This window comes from Mesoplodon bidens (assembly GCF_964165515.1).
Source record: "Mesoplodon bidens genome assembly, chromosome: 13".
In the NCBI taxonomy this organism is placed as follows: Eukaryota; Metazoa; Chordata; class Mammalia; order Artiodactyla; family Ziphiidae; genus Mesoplodon; species Mesoplodon bidens.
The window spans coordinates 73,924,998-73,945,483 of NC_138169.1; the positions used below are offsets into that span (position 1 = coordinate 73,924,998).

The 20,486-nt window shown below is 48.7% G+C and overlaps 1 protein-coding gene across 1 annotated transcript in view; it reads right to left on the minus strand.

Annotated features, from left to right (window-relative positions):
- The window catches only part of ALPK2 (alpha kinase 2), a gene marked incomplete at its 5' end in the record, with an annotated part of 86,814 nt that overhangs the window by 8,844 nt on the left and 57,484 nt on the right, over positions 1 to 20,486 (minus strand). The window contains 2 exons of the mRNA XM_081252105.1: positions 5,798 to 5,846; positions 11,712 to 11,929. Of these exons, the coding sequence (XP_081108231.1) occupies positions 5,798 to 5,846; positions 11,712 to 11,929 (267 nt within the window). The remainder of the gene's footprint in view (positions 1 to 5,797; positions 5,847 to 11,711; positions 11,930 to 20,486) is intronic.

Sequence of the window (20,486 nt, forward strand, 5' to 3'; positions counted from 1 at the left end):
CTCAGCTGACTGAATGTGGGAGGCTGTGTTAATTTTTCCTGTTTCATGGCTCATAGGACATCATGCTGATGCCAGGAGAGCCTGCTTTCTTGAGGCAGCTGTCCTCACTGTGTGTCTGTCTTGATATTTGGGCCCTATCACCCCATATTTGCCACTCAGCAAGAACAAGCCATTCGTGACTCTCTCCAGGGTCTCCTGAATTTGGTTTCTACGTCAGGGATGCCTGACACATGCCATGTATCCTCTGCCTGATTGTTCTTTCTTCCAAAGGTAGAGCCGCGATGCTGGCTGGCAGCCTGGTGGCCACAGGGAGGGGTTCCTCTGTGGTTATTGATATCGATCCTATTTTTGGTTCAATGCTTACAGACTGGGAAGAAATCTGCTCAGGGTACTTTTCTTTGTTTTTCACCAACATGAAGTGGGCTTTTTGGGGGAAAGATTACAGAAGACAAAAGCATTGGCTCTGGTGCCCTCTGGTGGCTGAATCGCAATATCACCATCTCCCCAGAAACTCAACTGCTGGCTGGGGACAGGTGTGTTTGCAGGACCCACTGTGACATGTGCAGCCCTGCTCCCCAACAAGTGTTGGTATACACTGATTTTAGTTTGATTAGGTTAAATTTCCAAGTCTTCGGATATGGAATTAGTCATTTTTTCCTCCTCTCCCTTCAGAGAACTCTAAATGCTCAAGCGATTTCAAATCAGAAATATGTTTGACAGTGCCGTTAGTATCTTGGGTCTGCCTAGAAAATGGACTATTCGATGTTGAAGCAATCCTATTTGCCACACTTTGTAACATGAAGTTTTGGTACTCAACACTGCCAAAGGATTGTAGGTATTGGGGTACAGGAGATTGGGATACAGCTTTCTTTTCGGTGGCTCACAGGACAATATGCCATGCTTCAGTTTTAAGGCTCATACCACCAGGTAAAGTTGCATTAAAGTGAATAAGTCATGACGGTCCCCTATTTTCTTTTATAAGATTATAAATAGTTTACCCTTAAAATAGTATTATGACTTCACTGAACAAGCCAGGTCCCATTTACTGGGGTGTCTGCAGTCAAACCTGGGGTTCAGGTTGAGTCACAGGGAATATTTTCTTTAGATGAAAATAAGTGGCTCCTCTTCCTGAAGAAGATCCAAAAAAGGGTGGACCCTAAATCTGGGAGATTTTCTTCTTTCTGGTTTAAATTTATTATCATCATTGTTAATAATGATTAAAGTAAGTCCTATCTGCCTCCTCACTGTTTCTCCTGTCCATACCTGGTGTTCTTTTTAATGCGATTAAAAGAACATGTGTAATGCTGCCTACATGGAGCACTGCTTCTTAGGACGGGGGCACCCATTCCCTAGGCTTCCGGAGAGCAGGCCACTCTCCCTCTCCAGCACGGATGAAGGACGCCTGCGCAGGCTGCCCGCTAAGAATTAAGAGAAGGTGCTCAGTGCTCAACCACCAATCTCCTCTCCTGCTCTCTGGAAACCCTCTGGCATCTGCCAGGCTCCCCAGTCTTTCCTTCCCCTGCTCGAGTTTGCTTCCCACCTGTACTTCTTCGCCTGTCTGTAAGCTGCCTTTGCACTTGAATCCTTTGCAAGTCTCTCCCATTGCCTGGTCTCCATTCTGCAGCTTTGACTTTCACTAGAGTTTCTTCAGTAGCACCTCGCCTCCTGTCCCTCCGGGCCCCGTACCCCATGCAGGGCTGTGCCTACAAGCAGGCTGCCGCCTTTCCCTGCCCCTGCTGCTCCTTGCATGGCAAGTAAAAAGGCAGGATGGACCTAGCCCCCAGGGGCCTCCGAAGGCATCTCTCAGACCCCGCCCCTTGTCCTCTGGTCAGAGAAGCTTCCCCTTTTATCAGTTTTTCAAAAACTGTGCTTCTAAGGAACATTTCTTTGGAGAAAAAAAAAAAGTGACTTCAAATAAAAGTTTTTAAAAAACACAATGGACAAGATGATCTAATACTCCTAATATCTAATTTTTCTCAGACACTTCAGAATTTCCTTCTCTCCCACCCCCTCCTTGGGAGGGAGGCAGTAAGTAACACCTAATAGACAACGTTTTGCACTGGGCTCCAGCTACCAGCTCTAATGGGCGCTGGGCAGCTGTCCCAGGCCAGGTAAGTCACATTAAAGCTGAGAATAAAACCAAAGGGATTGGATTTCATTTTTAAATTAGGAGGAAAAAAAAATATGGTCTAGGTTCCTGGAAGCCGTTAAGATGCTTTTAAAAGATATCTTAAATCATCACTCTTATGCTTGCCTTAGTTTTTGAAACTTCTTGGGCAGGTTTCTGCTTTGTTTTGGTCGACAGTTGTTCCAAATAATGGTATGGAATTTGCCTACCCTGGGGTCAGGCTGGGGCATGGGTTGGGGGAAAGGTATTTATGAAGCATGTACTGAGCTTCAGGGACTGGATGCAGATGAACTGGGGGAATCTTTTTTTTTTTCTTTTTGCGGTACGCGGGCCTCTCACTGTTGTGGCCTCTCCTGTTGTGGAGCACAGGCTCCGGACGCACAGGCTCAGCGGCCATGGCTCACGGGCCCAGCCACTCCGCGGCACGTGGGATCTTCCCGGACCGGGGCACGAACCTGTGTCCCCTGCATTGGCAGGCGGACTCTCAACCACTGCGCCACCAGGGAAGCCCGAACTGGGGGAATCTTCAAGACAACCCCATGTCCCCATTCTGTAGATCAGAGGCTTTGAGAATGTCAGGTCTCACGTCCACAGAGCTGGTAAGATAAGAACCAAGCATTCAAACCAGGTCTGGATGAGGCCTGAATTTTTAATGTTCTGCAAATATGGAGCCTGTAAAGGAAAGCTTTAACTTGGGAATTTTTTCTGGGGTCCAGGAAAAGTCTTTCATAAATAGGGGTACCATATATTTTCTCAATGGGGAAACTTATCCAGGACAAATGAGTAACTAGACAGGACGCTAGGATGGCAGGCGTGAAATAGTACTGTCCTGGGCAAATCAGGCTGTACTGTCACCCTTTTCATCACATGGGCCTAATTCCTATGACACCAAGAAGATAGGCTACCACTAGAAGAATCAGAAGTAAGTGGCAGGACCAAGAACTGAACCCAAGTCTTCTCCTAAAAGCCCTGTTCTCCTCACTACATCATACTCCCCTCCTGATGTGCTCTCTTCACAAGCCCAAGGCCATGACCCAATTCCCTGACCCATATGACAGGGCTCCAGTCAGCAAGGGGGATGGAGTGTGGAGATAGGAAAATACAATTTTGTGCTGGAACTGAGCAGATTTTGAGAAGGAAAATATGCCAACTGCATCTTAGTTCTAAAACCAAATTAGAAGCTTTTGCGTAGGTGGTGAGAACTTCATGAATCAGACTTATTGATCTGGAGGTTAAAAGAGAGTGGTCCCCTTTCCACTTTTTTCAAATCCCTCTACTTTTCTCCATCCTCCATATACTAATTGAAAATTAGTGTACTTGTGAAAGCACTGCTGATGCCGATGGTCTGAGATAACCAGAAAGCTCAAGTAAATAAGTTGTTCCCAGCAGTAGGAGAGTGAGCTATATTAATCATGCTATTTTATTGTCCGTGTTTCTGACACTTTGACATCTGGGGCTTTGCTGGCCCTGGACAGACTCCCCTTCCCAGGGTTAGCCAATTCCTAGAGATAGTAAATGACTGGCCTTCTAGAATGCCTTTCATATGCCAACTAACCAATCTGCAGCCTACTCCCACCATCTCCTCTATCGGGGTCTCATACTCTGGGCCACTATCCATCTGCCCTAATCACCCCAGGGCAGGCACCAGATGACCCCAGACAGCTGGACACCCCAGAGCCTGCTGGAACTTTTCAAACTAGTCAATTCCAAGCTTGCTGACCCAGCCCCACCTACTCCTTCCCTCAAAAACCACAGTAAAAGCTCTCATCCATGTTTTCCCCTCACTCCTTCTGCCTCCTGGCTGACCCTGGTGCTTCCCTATGTGGCCCCCCATGGCCTGGCAAGCCCCCTCCTCTTGGGAACTGTGAGTAACTCTTTTCAGTGGCAATTGTCTCCTGATCTGTCAGCTTCATCATATCTGAACCATAAGAAAGCCTACTTTAATTGAAGTATAGTTGATGTACAATATTATGTGTTACAGGTGTACAATATAGTGATTCACACTTTTTAAAGATTATACTCCATTTATAGTTATTATAAAATATTGGCTATATTCCCCATGTTGTACAATATATCCTTGTAGCTTTTTTTTTTTTTTTTTTTTGCGGTACATGGGCCTCTCACTGTTGTGGCCTCTCCTGTTGCGGAGCACAGGCTCCGGACGCGCAGGCTCAGCGGCCATGGCTCACGGGCCCAGCTGCTCAGCGGCCTGTGGGATCTTCCCAGACCGGGGCACGAATCCATGTCCCCTGCATCGGCAGGCAGACTCTCAACCACTGTGCCACCAGGGAAGCCCTTGTAGCTTATTTTATACCTAATAGATTGTACCTCTTAATCCCCTACCCCTATCTTGCCCCTCCCCCCTTCTCTCCCCCCACTGGTAACCACTAGTTTGTTCTCTATATCTGTGAGTCTGCTTCTTTTTTGTTATATTCACTAGTTTGTTGTATTTTTGGGATTCCACATATAAGTGATACACAATGTCTTTCTGACTTATTTCACTTAGCATAATGCCAAGTCCATCCATGTTGCTGCAAATGGCAAAATTTCAATCTTTTTTTATGGCTGAGTAGTATTCCATTGTATGTATGTATGTATATATATATATATATATATATATATATATACCACATCTTCTTTATCCATTCGTCTGTTGATGGACACTTAGGTTGCTTCCATTATCTTGGCAACTGTAAATAATGCTGCTATGAACATTGGGGTGCATGTATCTTTTTGAATTAGTGGTTTTAATTTTTTTGGATATATACCCAGCAGTGGAATCTCTGGGACATATGGTAGTTCTATTTTTAGTTTGAGAAAACTCCATACCAAAACCTCCATTTTAAAACACACGCCATACCTTCTAAAAGTCACTTGCTTGCCGCCCCCCCCCCATTTCTTCCTCCTTACAAATGGTCCTAGTACATGGGAAGAGCAGCAGTGGGAGAAAGCATGGTAGCTCCAACCTGGAGCTTTATTTTCACGAAGAACCTCAAATAGCCTGCTCTCTCCTCATTAGTGGTCAAGCAAAGCAGTGAGAAGAGAGAGTTGGTTCAAGAGATATCCCAGTAAAATGTTATTTTAGTGCTGTCCGGGCGCACCCCACAGTGAGCAAAGCAACTCCCTAAGCTAAATTAGGAAATCAATACCGCTGACAACAACCATAGTCACCAATCACAGCCCTTCCATAGCCATTTGCCCCTGTAATCAATCATCAACATGGGAGTCTGGGAGCCGCCTAAAATACTTTTTAGTGAAAAGTATGGGGAAAATACATTAGAAATATGCAAATTGAGTTCACCCAATTGCAAAAATAGAATTTTTAAAGAAGCTTCTAATAGTGAAGATATTAAATGTAGAAAAACAGAATATTCCTAGTTAAAAGGAGTCCCAATAATGCTGGCATTTTCCCCCCCCAACCATGGGCCACCTGTTAGTAATCAATCTTGAAATGCGTTCAGAGTTCTTATTTGTTTCAAAGTTAGGAAACAGATGTGTTTCCCTGGGAGAACAAAGTCCATAAATATTTTAGGTAAGTGAGAGAAGTGAACTGAATTCATCCCAAGAACATCTGTCTTTCACAGTTAGGACAAGAAATCTCCTCTGCCCAGTAGGTGTTTAGAAACCCAGAGGTAAGTGATAGGCACTTGATTTTTTTCTTCTACTCACCCTTTAGCCAATGTTGCTATGCCAACGTCCGTCAACTTCATTCCTACACCTATGGGAAGAGAGAGTAAAGACGGGATTTGTGTTACACGGGTCTCCTCAGAAAAGAGGGACCATCTACTCACAGGGAGGGGTAGCGTCAGCCCCGTCATCATTTCCCTTCCTGCATAAACACACACCTTCCTCCTTGTTTCCATCAGCAGAAGCTGACAGCCTTTCAGACGTGCGTCCTGCTTTACGGGACCATAATGGGCAAGGCCTCCGGAAGCGAAAATGCTGTCCTCTGCCTACCTGGTCCACTGCCTCTGCTGGAGGAGGGAGGCCTGTCACTTGTCCCAGGAGTTCTCTCCCCAGAAACGCTCTGATTTGGGCTTAGGCCTGTTCTGTGTTCTTCATCAAAAGCGGAAGCCCTTGTACAACAGTGAGAGAGTTCAAGGTGGCCTTTGTTCAGTTCAAGGCGGCCTTTGTTCAGTTCAAGGCCAGACTCCAAACACACAATTGCCCATCTCCAGAAAGATGGCATGCCGATTCAGGACTGAACGTTTTCTGGGTCGGCTTTAGACCCAGGGAAGCACTACTGAGTTATGTGTAGAAAGACTTTTTTTTTTTTTTTTTGCGGTACGCGGGCCTCTCACTGCCGTGGCCTCTCCCATTGCGGAGCATAGCCTCCGAACGCGCAGGCTCAGCGGCCATGGCTCACGGGCCCAGCTGCTCCGCAGCCTGTGGGATCTTCCCGGACCAGGGCACGAACCCGTGTCCCCTGCATCGGCAGGCGGACTCTCAACCACTGTGCCACCAGGGAAGCCCTACGTGTAGACTTTTAACCATTGGCCTGGAGATGTCACGCGCGGTCTAACCTTTTGATGCTTATCCCAACCTCTCTCCATTAAGCCATTGGAAGTTGCAGGATGGGGGGCAGGATACCCAATCAACAAAACAGCTGCCTAAGCTTCCCACGCTGGTCCCTAAAAACGCCATAGGCATCCCTGGTAGAATCCCAAGCGCTCAGGAGTCCTTTTGCTTCTCCCCTCGCAGCAGGAGCAGATGGGAGAGTGGCTAAGGAACCAGGGATTCAAAGAGAATGAAAGTCCTACTGTCTTGCAAGGTGGGGAAGGGCAAGGTTGCTGTCGCCTTCTGCAATCGAAAAGCGCCATCCTTTCTTACCCAGGTCTGGAAGAAGGCAATCCTCTCTGACGTCCAGAGCGTGGACAGACTCCGGCCTTTCCAGAATCTCCTTGCCAGACCAGCTACCATTTCTGCTCCTGCCTCTCTAGGGTCGTGGCTGTAGGCACTGGCTCCGACTCCGTGGACCGCTGCCTTAATCTCACCCGTGCCATCTTGTGACCAGCCTTTTACGGCAGGGCATGGGGTCCATGGTGCTATGCCACCTGAACCTCGTCTCCTCTTCTCTGGCCCCCGACTCTTGTCCCACCGGGCCAGGCCGTGGTCACTATATTCCCCAAGGCCAGCCGGCGACTTGCTCACTGAAGAGCCTGGCAGCCCAGAAGCCAGTCTGGGCTGTGGACGAAGGAACCAGCATCCCTGGCAAAAGCCAACCCTGGGGGTCAGGCATGATGGCAACCTAGTTCCATGGGTCTCCCTCATATGAGCACTGTTTTCTGAAGCTCAGAAAAGGACAGCTAGGGACTTCCCTGGTGGCGCAGTGGTTAAGAATCCGCCTGCCAATGCAGGGGACACGGGTTCGAGCCCTGATCTGGGAAGATCCCACATGCCACAGAGCAACTAAGACCCTGTGCCACAACTACTGAGGCTGCGAGCCACAACTACTGAGCCTGCGCACCTAGAGCCCGTGCTCCGCAACTAGAGAAGCCACCGCAATGAGAAGCCTGTGCTCCTCAAAGAGGAGCCCCCCTCCCCCAAACTAGAGAAAGCCCGCATGCAGCAACGAAGATCCAATGCAGCCAAAAATAAATTAAATTAAATTAAAAAAAAGAAAAGGACAGCTAAAGCATTAATTTTCTGATTCAGCAATGTCTGCCTGGAGTGAGGCAAAAATGTCATGCTGCTGTTCAGACAGAAGCAAAGAGTCCTGTTATTCTGCAGGGCACCTGGGAGCTAAATTAGACACAGCACTTCGGGGAGCCAGTAAGCATTTTAAAAGCCTCTTTCACAGTTGGCAACTAATTCATCTCATTCTTTCAAAGCTGCTAACAACTAAAACACATGTAGAAATGCTTCACATAGTCTTTAAAAAAAAAAAATACGACTCCAAACTGCAAAAGCCCTCTTTGGACATCTTGTTTTGTGGAAAAGTTGTACTTAAAAAGTACAGCTCTAAGCTGCATAGAAGTCCAATTTTAAAGAGTCATTTGGCAAAAGGTCCTTGAGCTTGGGAATTGCTTTTCCTTAATTCTCACAATTACCAGCTGTCATTGATGTTTGAAAAAGTAGAATTTGATTTTCAAAAGGAAATTTCCCTCTTGGTTTTATAGTTTGCCAGCAATTCAACAAAGGTTACTAAGGGTCTCTATAGGATAATAATTTAGATTATAGTGTGCAGCTATTAAACCAAGTTGGGGATAATAGTCATCTACAGGTTGTTTCTGATCGAAGTCAGGAAGAAGGCAGTATTACAGTTTGTTCTCCAGAACTTGAGTTCTTGGGTTATTTGGGTGACAGCTTCTTAGGAAGCCCAGTGGTCTCTGGTGTGTGCAGATCTTAGGGCTAAATCACAGGCTCACCTTTCACCCCACTTACCTGCAGGACTCGCCACAATCTCATCAACAAGCCAAGGCAACCAGGGAGAGAATAACTTAAGAGTCTGAGAAAGTGAGACTTGAGCTTGGGTTTGTTTGGGATTTTAAATCCTAATTCCAGTGTCTTAGTAACATTATAAAATGTGGGGATCACTTAGAGAATGGATGTGTTATCTTGTGCCACAGTGATGATGACAATAGTAAGATTCTTCCCAGCACCAGCAGAGACTAAATAACCACCCTTATGAAACACCATGCCAACACTTTCAACCACACACGTCATTTACGGGGAGATATAACGTTCCACTACAGCTGTTTACTAGTGCCTGGAAGCAAAATTAACCATGCATGAAGCTCCGGAGTGTTGCTTTTCAGTAGATGAACTGTATCTAATGCAAAATTAACTCTGAAGGAGGAAAGATGGGGAAGTCTCAACAGTTGCACGGACAGTCTAACTAAAATAGCTGTCTGTTTAAGACCGTATTGTCTGTGTGTGGCAGCAAAGTCTCTTCAAAAGTGAGTAGGGCTTCCCTGGTGGCGCAGTGGTTCAGAGTCCGCCTGCCGATGCAGGGGACACGGGTTCGTGCCCTGGTCCGGGAGGATCCCACATGCCGCAGAGCGGCTGGGCCCGTGAGCCATGGCCGCTGAGCCTGCGCGTCCAGAGCCTGTGCTCCGCAACGGGAGAGGCCACAACAGTGAGAGGCCCGCGTACCGCAAAAAAAAAAAAAAAAAAAAAAAAAAAGTGAGTGGATATGGCTGGCTTCAACTTGCAGATCAGCCTCCCCTGCAAGTCTGTAACATTGCACTTCCCAGCTGACCTCAGAGGAGTCCCTCACAGGAGCCTTTGACATTCAGGGATACTTGGAAATCTTGCAAATTTGTAAATTTGAGTTTTAGTGGAAAGAGTTTGGGGTTCAGAGTCAGAAGCAGTGTTGGAGTCTTGGACCCCTCTTCTTCTTAGCTGAGTGAGCTGGGGATTAGATCATTATCTCCCAGCCTCTGTTTTCTCATCTGTAAAATGGGGATAATAACATCTCTTTGGCAGGGTTATTATGAAGATTAAACAAAAAATAGGGGAAAATGAGTGCAGACAAAAACTGGTGAAATCCACGTAAGGTCTGTAGTCTTGTTAATTACATCGTGCCGATGTGAGTCTCCTGGTTTTGATAGTGTATTGTAGGTATGTAAGGTGTTATCATTAGGCAAAGCTGGGTGAAGGGTACATGGGGACCCCTCTGTACGTTTTTACAATCTCTCGTGTCTATGGTTATTTCAAAAGTTTTAAAAAATAGGGAACTCTTACTATGTGTCCATGCTGCACTAAATGTCTTGCTATCTCATTTCATCCTCCCAACCACCCCACGTGGATATTACTGAGGCACAGAGAAGTAAGTGGTTTGCCTAAGGCTAACAGCTAGAAAGTGGAGGTGCAGGAAATAGAACCCACAGGCATTCTTGCTCTTCACCACCATGCTGTAGAGAGCTTGGGATTTTTTTTTTTTTTTTTGCTGTACGCGGGCCTCTCACTGCTGTGGCCTCTCCCGTTGAGGAGCACAGGCTCCGGACGCACAGGCTCAGTGGCCATGGCTCACGGGCCCAGCTGCTCCGCGGCATGTGGGATCCCCCCAGACTGGGGCATGAACCCGTGTTCCCTGCATCAGCAGGCGGACTCTCAACCACTGCGCCACCAGGGAAGCCCAAGCTTGGGATTCTTATACGTGACAATGTCTGACATTAGTAGGTACTCAGTTATAGTTCAGATCTTTTTCTTAAAGCATTATTATTTGGAAAGGAAAAGGAATAGGAAAACCCCTGTGGCAGAAGCTGTTGGGACCCTGCCCATCACCCTCACCCCTTCCATGCACACCGCTCTAAGTCCAGGTACCACCACCAGCATCTCTTGGCCTGAGAACACGCTCTGATCACAGGCACCTGCTTTGCTCAGCGTGGCTTGCCCATGTGCTGGTGGCAAACGCAGGGGAGTTAACACCCCCATCTGGAACAGCCTGCTGCTGGTAAGTAAAGGGAGTTGGAGTATAAATACCCCTGCTCCCTCACTCCTTGGGTGTGCTAATTCTGAGAAGTGTGTTCTGCCCAGCCTCCCCCAGTTTCCCCAGCGGGCATGAGCTTCAGTAATACACAGTGGTAACCGGGTATAAGGTACCCTATTGACTTTCTTTCCCTTCCCTGCCACACTCCCTCAGTCTCCTACCAGTGTTTCCTGGGATTCCCTCCCAAATATTTGCACTTGAACACCTGCGTGCAATAAAGGATTAACCTTACCTAAATAAAGGATTCGTTTTTGCCCAACTTTTTGGAGGTAACTGCTAAGCTCTGATAAGAGTGTCCAAAGAGGCTAGAGGCAGGGGTCAGCCTCACGAGCAGGCAGTGATGTCTCCCTAATAAAATAAATCTCTGAACACCAAGGCTCAGGGGAGCTCTCCTGGTTGGCAGTGCTCCCACATCACTGAGGGGAGAAGCACTGTCCCCATGGCTTCACCAGGAAGGGACAAATGGAAATTCCCACCTGGTCTCTCCTGGACTCTTTCCCGTGTGTCTCTTCCCTTGGTTGATTTGAGTCTGTATCTTTTCACTATAATAAACCGTAACCACAAACATAATAGCTCTCCTGAGTTCCGTGATGTCCTCCCAGGAAATTAATGAACTTGAGGGTGGTCTTGGGGAAGCCCCAAACTGCAACTTGTCTCAGGGCTGTCTCTGTGGGAAACCTAATGATGACATCCCTACTTCATACAACAAATGTATTCCCCAAAATGTGGGTATAAACTGAAAACATGCTGTAAATTCACCAGCAGAGCTTAAAATCTAAAGCAACTGTGAAAGATCCTTTCACCTATTAAGAATGAATTTTTACATTTTAATTTATCTTTTGGTACATCTGGATTTTCATGTGTACATCTAAATTTGTGCCTATTGAGGATATAGAGTGCCAGTTTTTGGTTACCTGTTGTAATGGGAAGGTGTTACTGGAATGAATTATTAAAATGTACTTTGTTACTCCATTGAGTTGGTCACTTTGGGCTCCTTTGTTGCTTTGTTTCTGGTGAGACACTTTCTGCTGGTGAAGGTGCTTACAGTCTGTACCCAGCAGACCTCTCCCTCCGCCCGCCCCACTCCGCCCCCAGGAACATCCCAGGCCCACAGCATCCCTGGAGCCCAGGCCAAGACACTCTCCTCACCCTGCATGTCTGTGACCAGGAGGCAGCCACTTGTTTTCTGGTAGACCCAGTGCTGGAAGGTGCAACATTTCTGACCAGCCTCCGATTCTCTTCTCAAGAAGTTTATCTCCTTCCCATCCCTGATGGAATACTTCACAAATTCTCCAATCAGCTCTTCCTCCACTGTTGCGTATGGGATATTGTTCTCAGGTCGATGGATAAGAAAAATAGGAATGATCCTGGAAGGGAAGAGAACATGGGCACGCATCGTGTTCTCAGATGGGAATAAAGATGGCGGGGATATTCTATCCTGACCTGGAGGAGTAGGGAGCTGCAGGATAAATCCTTGGGTTCCATCAGCTGCAGACTAAAAATTCCCCCAATGATTGTTCAGTGGATAAAAGGATGTGTTCCTTTTATTTGTTCCTAGAGTTGGTGAGAAACTCCTCCTTGGGATGGAGTTTAATTGCTCATGTAGCAATGAGTGTCTTCATTATAGGCATACCTCAATGACCCATCGGTCAGGTGACTAATATATCCATCCCTCCAGCATCTATCCACCCTTCCATCCATCCTTCCTTTCAGTCAACAGATATTCATTCAGTGGCTTCTGTGTGTCACACTCTTCCAGACACTGTTCCAGAAAACAGCAGTAAAGAAAAGAGGCTTGGGCTTCCCTGGTGGCACAGTGGTTGAGAGTCCGCCTGCCGATGCAGGGGATGCGGGTTCGTGCCCCGGTCCGGGAAGATCCCACATGCCACAGAGCGGCTGGGCCCGTGAGCCATGGCCACTGAGCCGGCACGTCTGGAGCCAGTGCTCCGCAACGGGAGAGGCCACAACAGTGAGAGGCCTGCGTACCGCAAAAAAAAAAAAAGAAAAGAGGCTCTGCTCTCAAGGATCTTACATTTAAATGAAGGAGACAGACAATAAACAAGCGTCTAGTGCTCTGTGCTATATGAAAAACACTAAAGCAGTGGAGAGGGGAGAGGTAGCACAGGGTGTGGAGGAGGGGTTGCGATTTTATTTAAGGAGGTCAGAGAAGGCCTTGATCGTAAAGGACATTGGAGCAGAGACCTGTAGGAGGTGGGCACGGAGACAGCCATGAGGACGTCTATGGAAGGCACATGCCAAGTAGAAGGAACAGCAAAGGGAAGGGGCCCTGGGCAGGAGCATGCGGGGCGTGTTCAAACAGCAGCGAGGGGCCCAGGTGGCTGGAGAGCATCGAGCAAGGGGAGCGTGGTGGTTTGCGCGAGGATGGGAGGAGACGGGGAGCTGGACCTTGGGGAGTCTGGGCCACTTGAGAAACTTTGCCCTTGGTACTGAGCAGGAAGAGAAGCCACTGGAGGGTTCTGGATGCAGGAGGGACATGATCAAACTTGCGTGTGACAGGGATCACTCTGCCACCCTGCGTGGTATGGAGCGTGCAAGGGCAGACGCGGGACACAGGGAGGAGGCCACGGGAGAACCACGGCAGCTGGAAGTGGAGAGGTGATCAGGTCCTGCACTGACCCATTCACCGTCCCGCCAGCCTAGATGATTATCCCAAACCTGCTTCTCTCTCCTCAGACCGCCCACGCCTCCTCCCCAGCCTCACTCTCAGCCGAGGACCTTGCTTCCTGTTGGACTGTGAAAACTGACACAATAAGAAATCCTCACAGCTACACCCAGCACCTGTTTCTGCCTCCCAAGGTCAGTGCCCGTGTCCTCTGCCTGCCCCCCATCTGCTATGGAGGAGCCCTCCTTGCTGCTACCTGAACCATCTCTCCACTGGTGCCCTGGATCGCAACCCCTCCCCGATGCTCGAGGATATTGTTCCAGTGATGGCTCCCCACTCTCTCTCCCACCAGGCTTTCCCCCTACAGACTCGTTCCCACCAGCAACAGAGAGTACTAACTCTTGTCAGCCTGTGGACCTCATAGCCCACCCCCACTACTAACTCACCGCTTACATCAAAACCCAAATCAGTTGTAGACTCACTGTCTCCAATCCCTTCCCTCCCATTCAGTCTTGAATCCACTCAAAGTGACTTTCCTGCTTAAAGATGCCTCGGCCAAGGGCACCACAAGCACCATGTTGCTGATGCTAATTGTCCCGTCTCAGCCCTCATCTTACACGCCCTCAATGGCACTGGACACTGGATCACTCACTTCTTTTTAAGACACTTTCCCGTGGCTTCCAGAAACTCACTTCCTCTTGGTTTTCTTTCTGTTTCACTGGCTACTTCCTGTCTCCTTTCCTGGTTCCTCATTTCTCCCCAACCTTTACACCCTGGCACGCCCTGGGATAGCTCTTCTCACTCTGTACACGTTCCCTACTGACCCTCCTTGTTTTAAATACAGTTCATATGTTGGCAGTTTCCACATTTATATCTCCAGCCCAGACCTCTCCCCTTAACTCCCAACTCACATCTCCAGCTGCCTACTCTCCATCTACACTCGATGTCTAAAAGGCGTCTCAAATTTAACATGGCAGGACTTCCCTGCCATGGCGCAGTGGTTAAGGATCCGCCTGCCAATGCAGGGGACACAGGTTCAAGACCTGGTCCGGGAAGATCCCACATGCCGTGGAGCAACTAAGCCCGCAAACCGCAACTACTAAGCCCACTTGCCACAACTACTGAGCCCACATGCCGCAACTACTGAGCCCATGTGCCACAACTACTGAAGCCCATGCGACTAGAGCCCGTGCTCCACAACAAGAGAAGCCACCACAATGAGAAGCCTGCGCACCACAACAAAGAGTAGCCCCCGCTCGCTGCAACTAGAGAAAGCCCGCGCACAGCAACGAAGGCCCAACGCAACCAAAAATAAAATAAAATAAAATAAAAATTTAACATGGCAAAAACTGAACTAGTCATTTGCCTCCACCCCAACATCTGTAGAGTTGATTGGCAACTCTACCTTCGCATTCTTTCCCTTCAGCAAAACTCTGCTGAATAGCTTGTGCCAGGATCTCAAAGATTCAGGGGAGGGGAGACGAGAGACACAGTCCCTGCTTTCCAAGGGCAGTCGTTGGTGAGGTGCCCAGAGGAGGGACACCTAAGCCCCAACTGCCAGCTAATAAAGACAGTCAGCAGCCAGGTGTGTGTGGGTGGCCTGAGTTGTGAAGACTAAGGAGGAATAAGCTGGCAGAGTGGGAGGCAAGAGGGAGAGGCCATCCAACAACTCCATCCCTGTGTTTGATACCCACAGCTCAGTCTCCCTCCACCCACACCCACACGAGCCAGTCCGAGTCCCACCTCCTGGTCCTCTCTGCACCCTACCTGGCCTGGCCTGAAGCTTCCCTGATGCTTCTGAGCTCCACCCAGTGACACTCTGCCTCCCCTCCCCCTTCCCAGATGCAGTTAGTCCAGCACTGAACAGATCTGGTGTCACAACTGCCCATTCCCTTTTTGTTTTTTTGCGGTTTGCAGGCCTCTCACTGTTGTGGCCTCTCCCATTGCGGAGCACAGGCTCCGGACGCACAGGCTCAGCGGCTGTGGCTCACGGGCCCAGCCGCTCCGCGGCATGTGGGATCTTCCCGGACCGGGGCACGAACCTGCGTCCCCTGCATCGGCAGGCGGACTCTCAACTACTGCGCCACCTGGGAAGCCCGCCCATTCCCTTTTGTCACCAGGCGAGGAATAAACCACATGAGAGCTTGTGAAAGGGTATACATGAACCCATCTCACCCACTACTCACCACAGGAAAATACGTGTACAGCAGAGTCAGCACCCTGTTACCCAGGGACCAGATCCAGTTGGATGCCTGTTTTCATACAGCCCACAAGAATGGTTTTTACAGATGAACATTTGCAATTGACTGGCTTTTAGGGAACACTAACTCTGAACCCCAAATGTAAGCAACGTTACTTTAAAAAGTTAGCAAAATGCTACTTAAAAAGAAAGAATTCCAGGGCTTCCCTGGTGGCGCAGTGGTTGAGAGTCCGCCTGCCGATGCAGGGGACACGGGTTCATGCTCCAGTGTGGGAGGATCCCACATGCCGTGGAGTGGCTGGGCCCGTGAGCCATGGCCACTGAGCCTGCGCGTCCGGAGCCTGTGCTCCGCAACGGGAGAGGCCACAGCAGTGAGAGGCCCGCATACTGCAAAAGAAAAAAAAAAAAAGAAAGAATTCCATTCTTCTATTAGTAAACCTGTATAATTCATCAATAAAGATTTGTAGATATTGGTTTTCTTTATTGTTACATAAGCATCTACATAATAGCGTTGATTTTGCCTATGGACCTACACAGCCTAAAATAGTTACTATCTGGCCCTTTGCAGAAAGGGTTTGCCCACCCCTGGTCTCAAGTTTTGTCTTCTGTTGGTGAATTCTTTTGTTTCTTCTCTCTACCTCAAGGTCACAAACATGTTCTTGTCTCCCCATCTTAAAAACAACCAGCACCGCCCTTCCTTTGGGGGGACTTTGCCCTTAGATTTCATTCTGATTTTCCTTGTTTCCTTCGCTTCTTGAAAGGGGCGCCTCCATTTGTATCCATGACCTCAGTTCCAATTCCCTCTTTGACCCATTACCCCTCATCTTACAAAGTCCCCGCCTGCTGTGGTCATCCATTCTGATGGCCTCTAATTATTCCCCAGGATCCTTCTGCAGCATCCGACAGTGTTTGTTTAATTTTTATTGGCGTATAGTTGGCTTACAATGCTGCGTTAGTTTCTGTTGTACAGCAAAGTGAATCAGTTATACAGATACATATATCCACTCTCTTTAGATTCTTTTCCCATATAGGCCATAATAGAGTATTGACTAGAGTTCCCTGTCCAATACAGTAGGTCATTAAATAGATAACTAATAAGCTTCTGACAGTGTTGATCCCTTTTTCCCTCCAGAATCACCCTCTTGCCTGGACACTGGGGACAGTGCCCCCTCCTGGCTCTTGTTCCACTGATGTTGCCCCTGAGCATTTGCCGGCCCCTGCTCAGCACGGACTCCGACCCCTGCATGTTCGTGTTTCTCGAGCTTCCATCCTTGGTCCTCCCCTCCCCTTGTTCTATGCACTCTACGCGGGTAAGCCCACCACTTGCACGGTTGCTGTGATCATTTGTATGCAGGTGCCCAGCAAACCAGCACATCGCTTCGCTTCTCTTTCCGCTCCAGGCTTAGACGATTGAATTGCTGCAGTCTGATGGGCCACAGAGACCACAAACCTCAGACTCGGCCTACGCAAAATTATTCACCTCGCCTTACACCTACATGAGTCTTCTCCCTGCCTTGACTGTCTTCAAGGGGCGGCATTGTCTACCCAGTCTCCCAAGTTCATAGTCAACCTTCTCTCCCTTTTTACTCCTTCTATGAAGTCTGGTTAAACACACCTACCTACCGAATGTCTCGCAAGCCCATTCTTTCCTCTCAAACTCCCCATGGCCGTGGCTTAGTTCCACTGTCACTGCCTCCTTCTTGGGCGACAGAAACAACTTTCAGACCAGTCTCACCATGTCCAGCCTCTGGGCCTTGCCCTTGGACATCCATTGCTGATGGACAGATAGCTCTAAGAGCCACATCCGCACAGAGGATTTTTAGGGTAATGAAACTACTCTGTATGATACATTATAGTTATCATACGTTATAGTATCATTAGACATTTGTCCAAACCCACAGAATGTACAACCCTAACGTACACTGTGGACTTTGGGCGACAATGATGTGTCAATGTGGATTCCATTATAACAGATGTTCCTGTCTGTTGGGGGATGTTGGTAAGGGGGAAGCTGTGTATGTGCGGAGCCTGAGCGGATATGGGAAATCTGTCCCCTCTATTCAATTTTGCTGTGAAACTGAAACTATTCCAAAGATTAAACTCTATTAAAAACAACAACAACAACATGTCTGCTCCGTTGCTCAAGGCTCCCCTGCTGAAAGCTTCTGGTTAGCCCCTGTCTCCCTCTCACCCCAATGCTCATTAGCTGAGCATTGAAAGTTCTTTGCATTCTGGTCCCCAATCTGCCTCTGGCCTCTTTCTCTGCCCCCCTTTTTTCTACCCTGCCAGTACTCTAGATTTACTGAGCATTTTCCATCTCCTTGAAAACCTTCTTTCACAGCTCTTCATTGCTTTCTTTGAACATGCTGTTCCCTTTGCTGGCACTTCTCCACCCTTGCTCTCCATCTGGCAAACTCCTACTCATTCTTCAACGCCCTCCTCCTCCTGGGAGCTTTTCCAGACTCCCTACCTCCTCCATGTCCCCATAACTCCTTGCACTTCATGCCAGCACACTGGGTTTTGTCCTACATGCCTTGCACTCCCACTGGCTGTGAGGGGCAAGAATCTATTGCATTTTCTTTGTATTCTTTAAGTGCCCGTCACGTAGCATGGAACAAAGCCTGGCGCATGGTACATGCACAGCGTTTGGCAAAAATGAATGAATGTTTATATAGGACAAAGTTTCTCGGTCTCAGCATTATTGAACTTTGGGGCCAGATAATTCCTCATTGTGGGGCTGTCCTGTGCATTATAGGATGTTTAGCAACATCTCTGGCCACTTCTCACTAGAGGCCAGTAGCAGCCCTCCCAGTCACAACCATTAAACTGATATAGGATCTGATCTGACAAACTTGTAGACAGTCAGAGAAGAGGTCACCTAGTTAAGTGTTGATCACACAGATGTCATTTTCAAGGACTTAAAGTAGAAATCATGATAGCCACCCCAAGGAAAAGGTAAGATGCTGATTTTTTGATGTTCATTAAAGTAAAAAATATTTTTAATACAGATTATTTGTCAACTGGGTAAACAAATAGGTATAAGTCCCTAATGCAGGCCCCTAACAACAGTCGATATATTTAAAGGCCCAGAAAGTAGGCTTCTGGAAGTGTCTAAGTGCCAAAAAAAAAGAAACATTAATGGTGTGACAGTCACCCGCATCCAGTGATGGTCACCTGGGTTGGGGAGGGGAATGGCTGGTGTCAGTTCTCTTAGTAAAACCACACAAAGAGCCCTATAATGAAAAGGCCTCAGAAGTGGCCCAGGTTTTGCGTCAGAATGTCTACAGGTAAAGATATAGAACAATTCTGCAACACGTAGTCATCAAATCCAAGCTTAGGAAACGTCATGAGGGCAGCAGGGGCGGTGGCCTCCTTTCTCCCTCAGAAACACCATCACAGACACTACCACCCTTTCTCTCTCTGGGGGGACGTGGGTCCCCTTTTCCAGTGAGATGAGGGTGAAGGCCTCTTACTTTGAAGGGAGGCTTGAGAGGGGCACCCCGGCCGGGTCTGCACTCACACCACAGGGCGCCGCCTGCTTCCCCAGGGGTGAGAACAGAACAGAGAGGCTTCTCCCAGAGGATGGAGAACATCCGGGCCTGTGCTGCTCCACCCACAACCTGCCTTCTCCTGGGAGTTCAGCTGGAGGCTACACACAGGTGTCAACTTGAGTCAAAGACTGTTGGGAAAGCATTTTTATATTAAACAGACCAAGAGGGAGGAAAGATACAAAATTCAAGTGAATTTTAAAGACACAAAAGGTAACATTTCAAAGAAACGACTCTGCAGGCAGATTACTTCAGATTAAGCCCCCAGAGCTTTCGAAGGGAACATATTTATCCTCCTCTGCCATTTACGAGTATTTCCTTGAGAAAATGTGAGAAGGATGCCTCCTATCCCGCCCCATTTCAGAAGAGGAAAGAGGACCTCTCTCAGGAGCAGATGTGCACCGGGACAATGTCCTTTGAGACACCAAGTGGCCGACCCTTCAAACACCAACGTTCTCTGATTACTTATCACGGCGGTAGTCATTTTAAGCACTATTTCTACTTCTAGGATGAAAGCGTTTGTGTCTTCTTTTATTAAAGAAATGTCAAGTATTAGCCAGGGGGCTGGTGGGCCCACCTGGGGCAGTGGGCCCTTCCCAGCACCCCTGAAATCAGCCTGGGGTGGTCCCAGCCTCCCTCTGACAACTTGGTCATTTCTGCAGGATTTGGGGCATCCAGGTTGCCTCCTGAGGACGCCCTGAAGACAGCTGGCCACCGACCCTGCCACAGGGCAAAAGGGTGTTCAGGGTTGACCTGGGTTCTTATTCGTTCCGTAGCCCTAAAAACCAGAGATGGAGCTGGCCGTGATTCAGGGTGTTAACTAGGCATGGCCCTGCCCAGGGGGATCCTTTGCACGAAGAACACTGACTCTATTGTCATTCACAAATTCAAAACCGGAAGTTGCCGGAATGCGGAGGGTTTTCTCTTATAGACCCACCCAGCCCAGAAAAGGGAAGCGTAGGGCCAGCTTCGTGGTCTGGAAATAAACACATCCCCACCCCAGGCTGGCCAACCACCCAGCCCCACGCCCTGGATCTGCAGAGGAGCCTGAGGCATGGCTGGTAACCAGCTGGCCGCCCTCCCTTGGCTCACCGCTTGGGAGCCCTTTCCCCTCCCGGGCTGCCTCCTTGCAGGGATTGTGCTGAGCCCCCCCCCCACCACTTTGCTCTGCCCCTCCCGTCACGGCCATCTGCCAAGTGGCCACGTCTCCGTGGGCCCTGCTCATCCTCCCTGCTCAGTGGATCATCTAGAGGCTGACAGGTGGGCGGCCGAATCGTCCCCACCCCTGCAGAGACACACAACGCGCCCCCCGACCCCCGTGCCCTCTCCTCTCAAACCCTGCTCACTTACACCTTTGCTAACATGGTTTCAAGCACAGAGGCCTTTGAGGAAGCCGCGTGGATCTTGGGCCAGGGGCCGTTTCAGAAGTAAGGTGAATCCTCGTGCTCAGAAAGCAAGTCAAGGTTGGTAAAACGGACAGAGCAAACGAGCAGGAGTGCAACTCCAGAGTCACAGGAAGAACACGCAAGCTGCAAATCCAAATCGATGTCAGC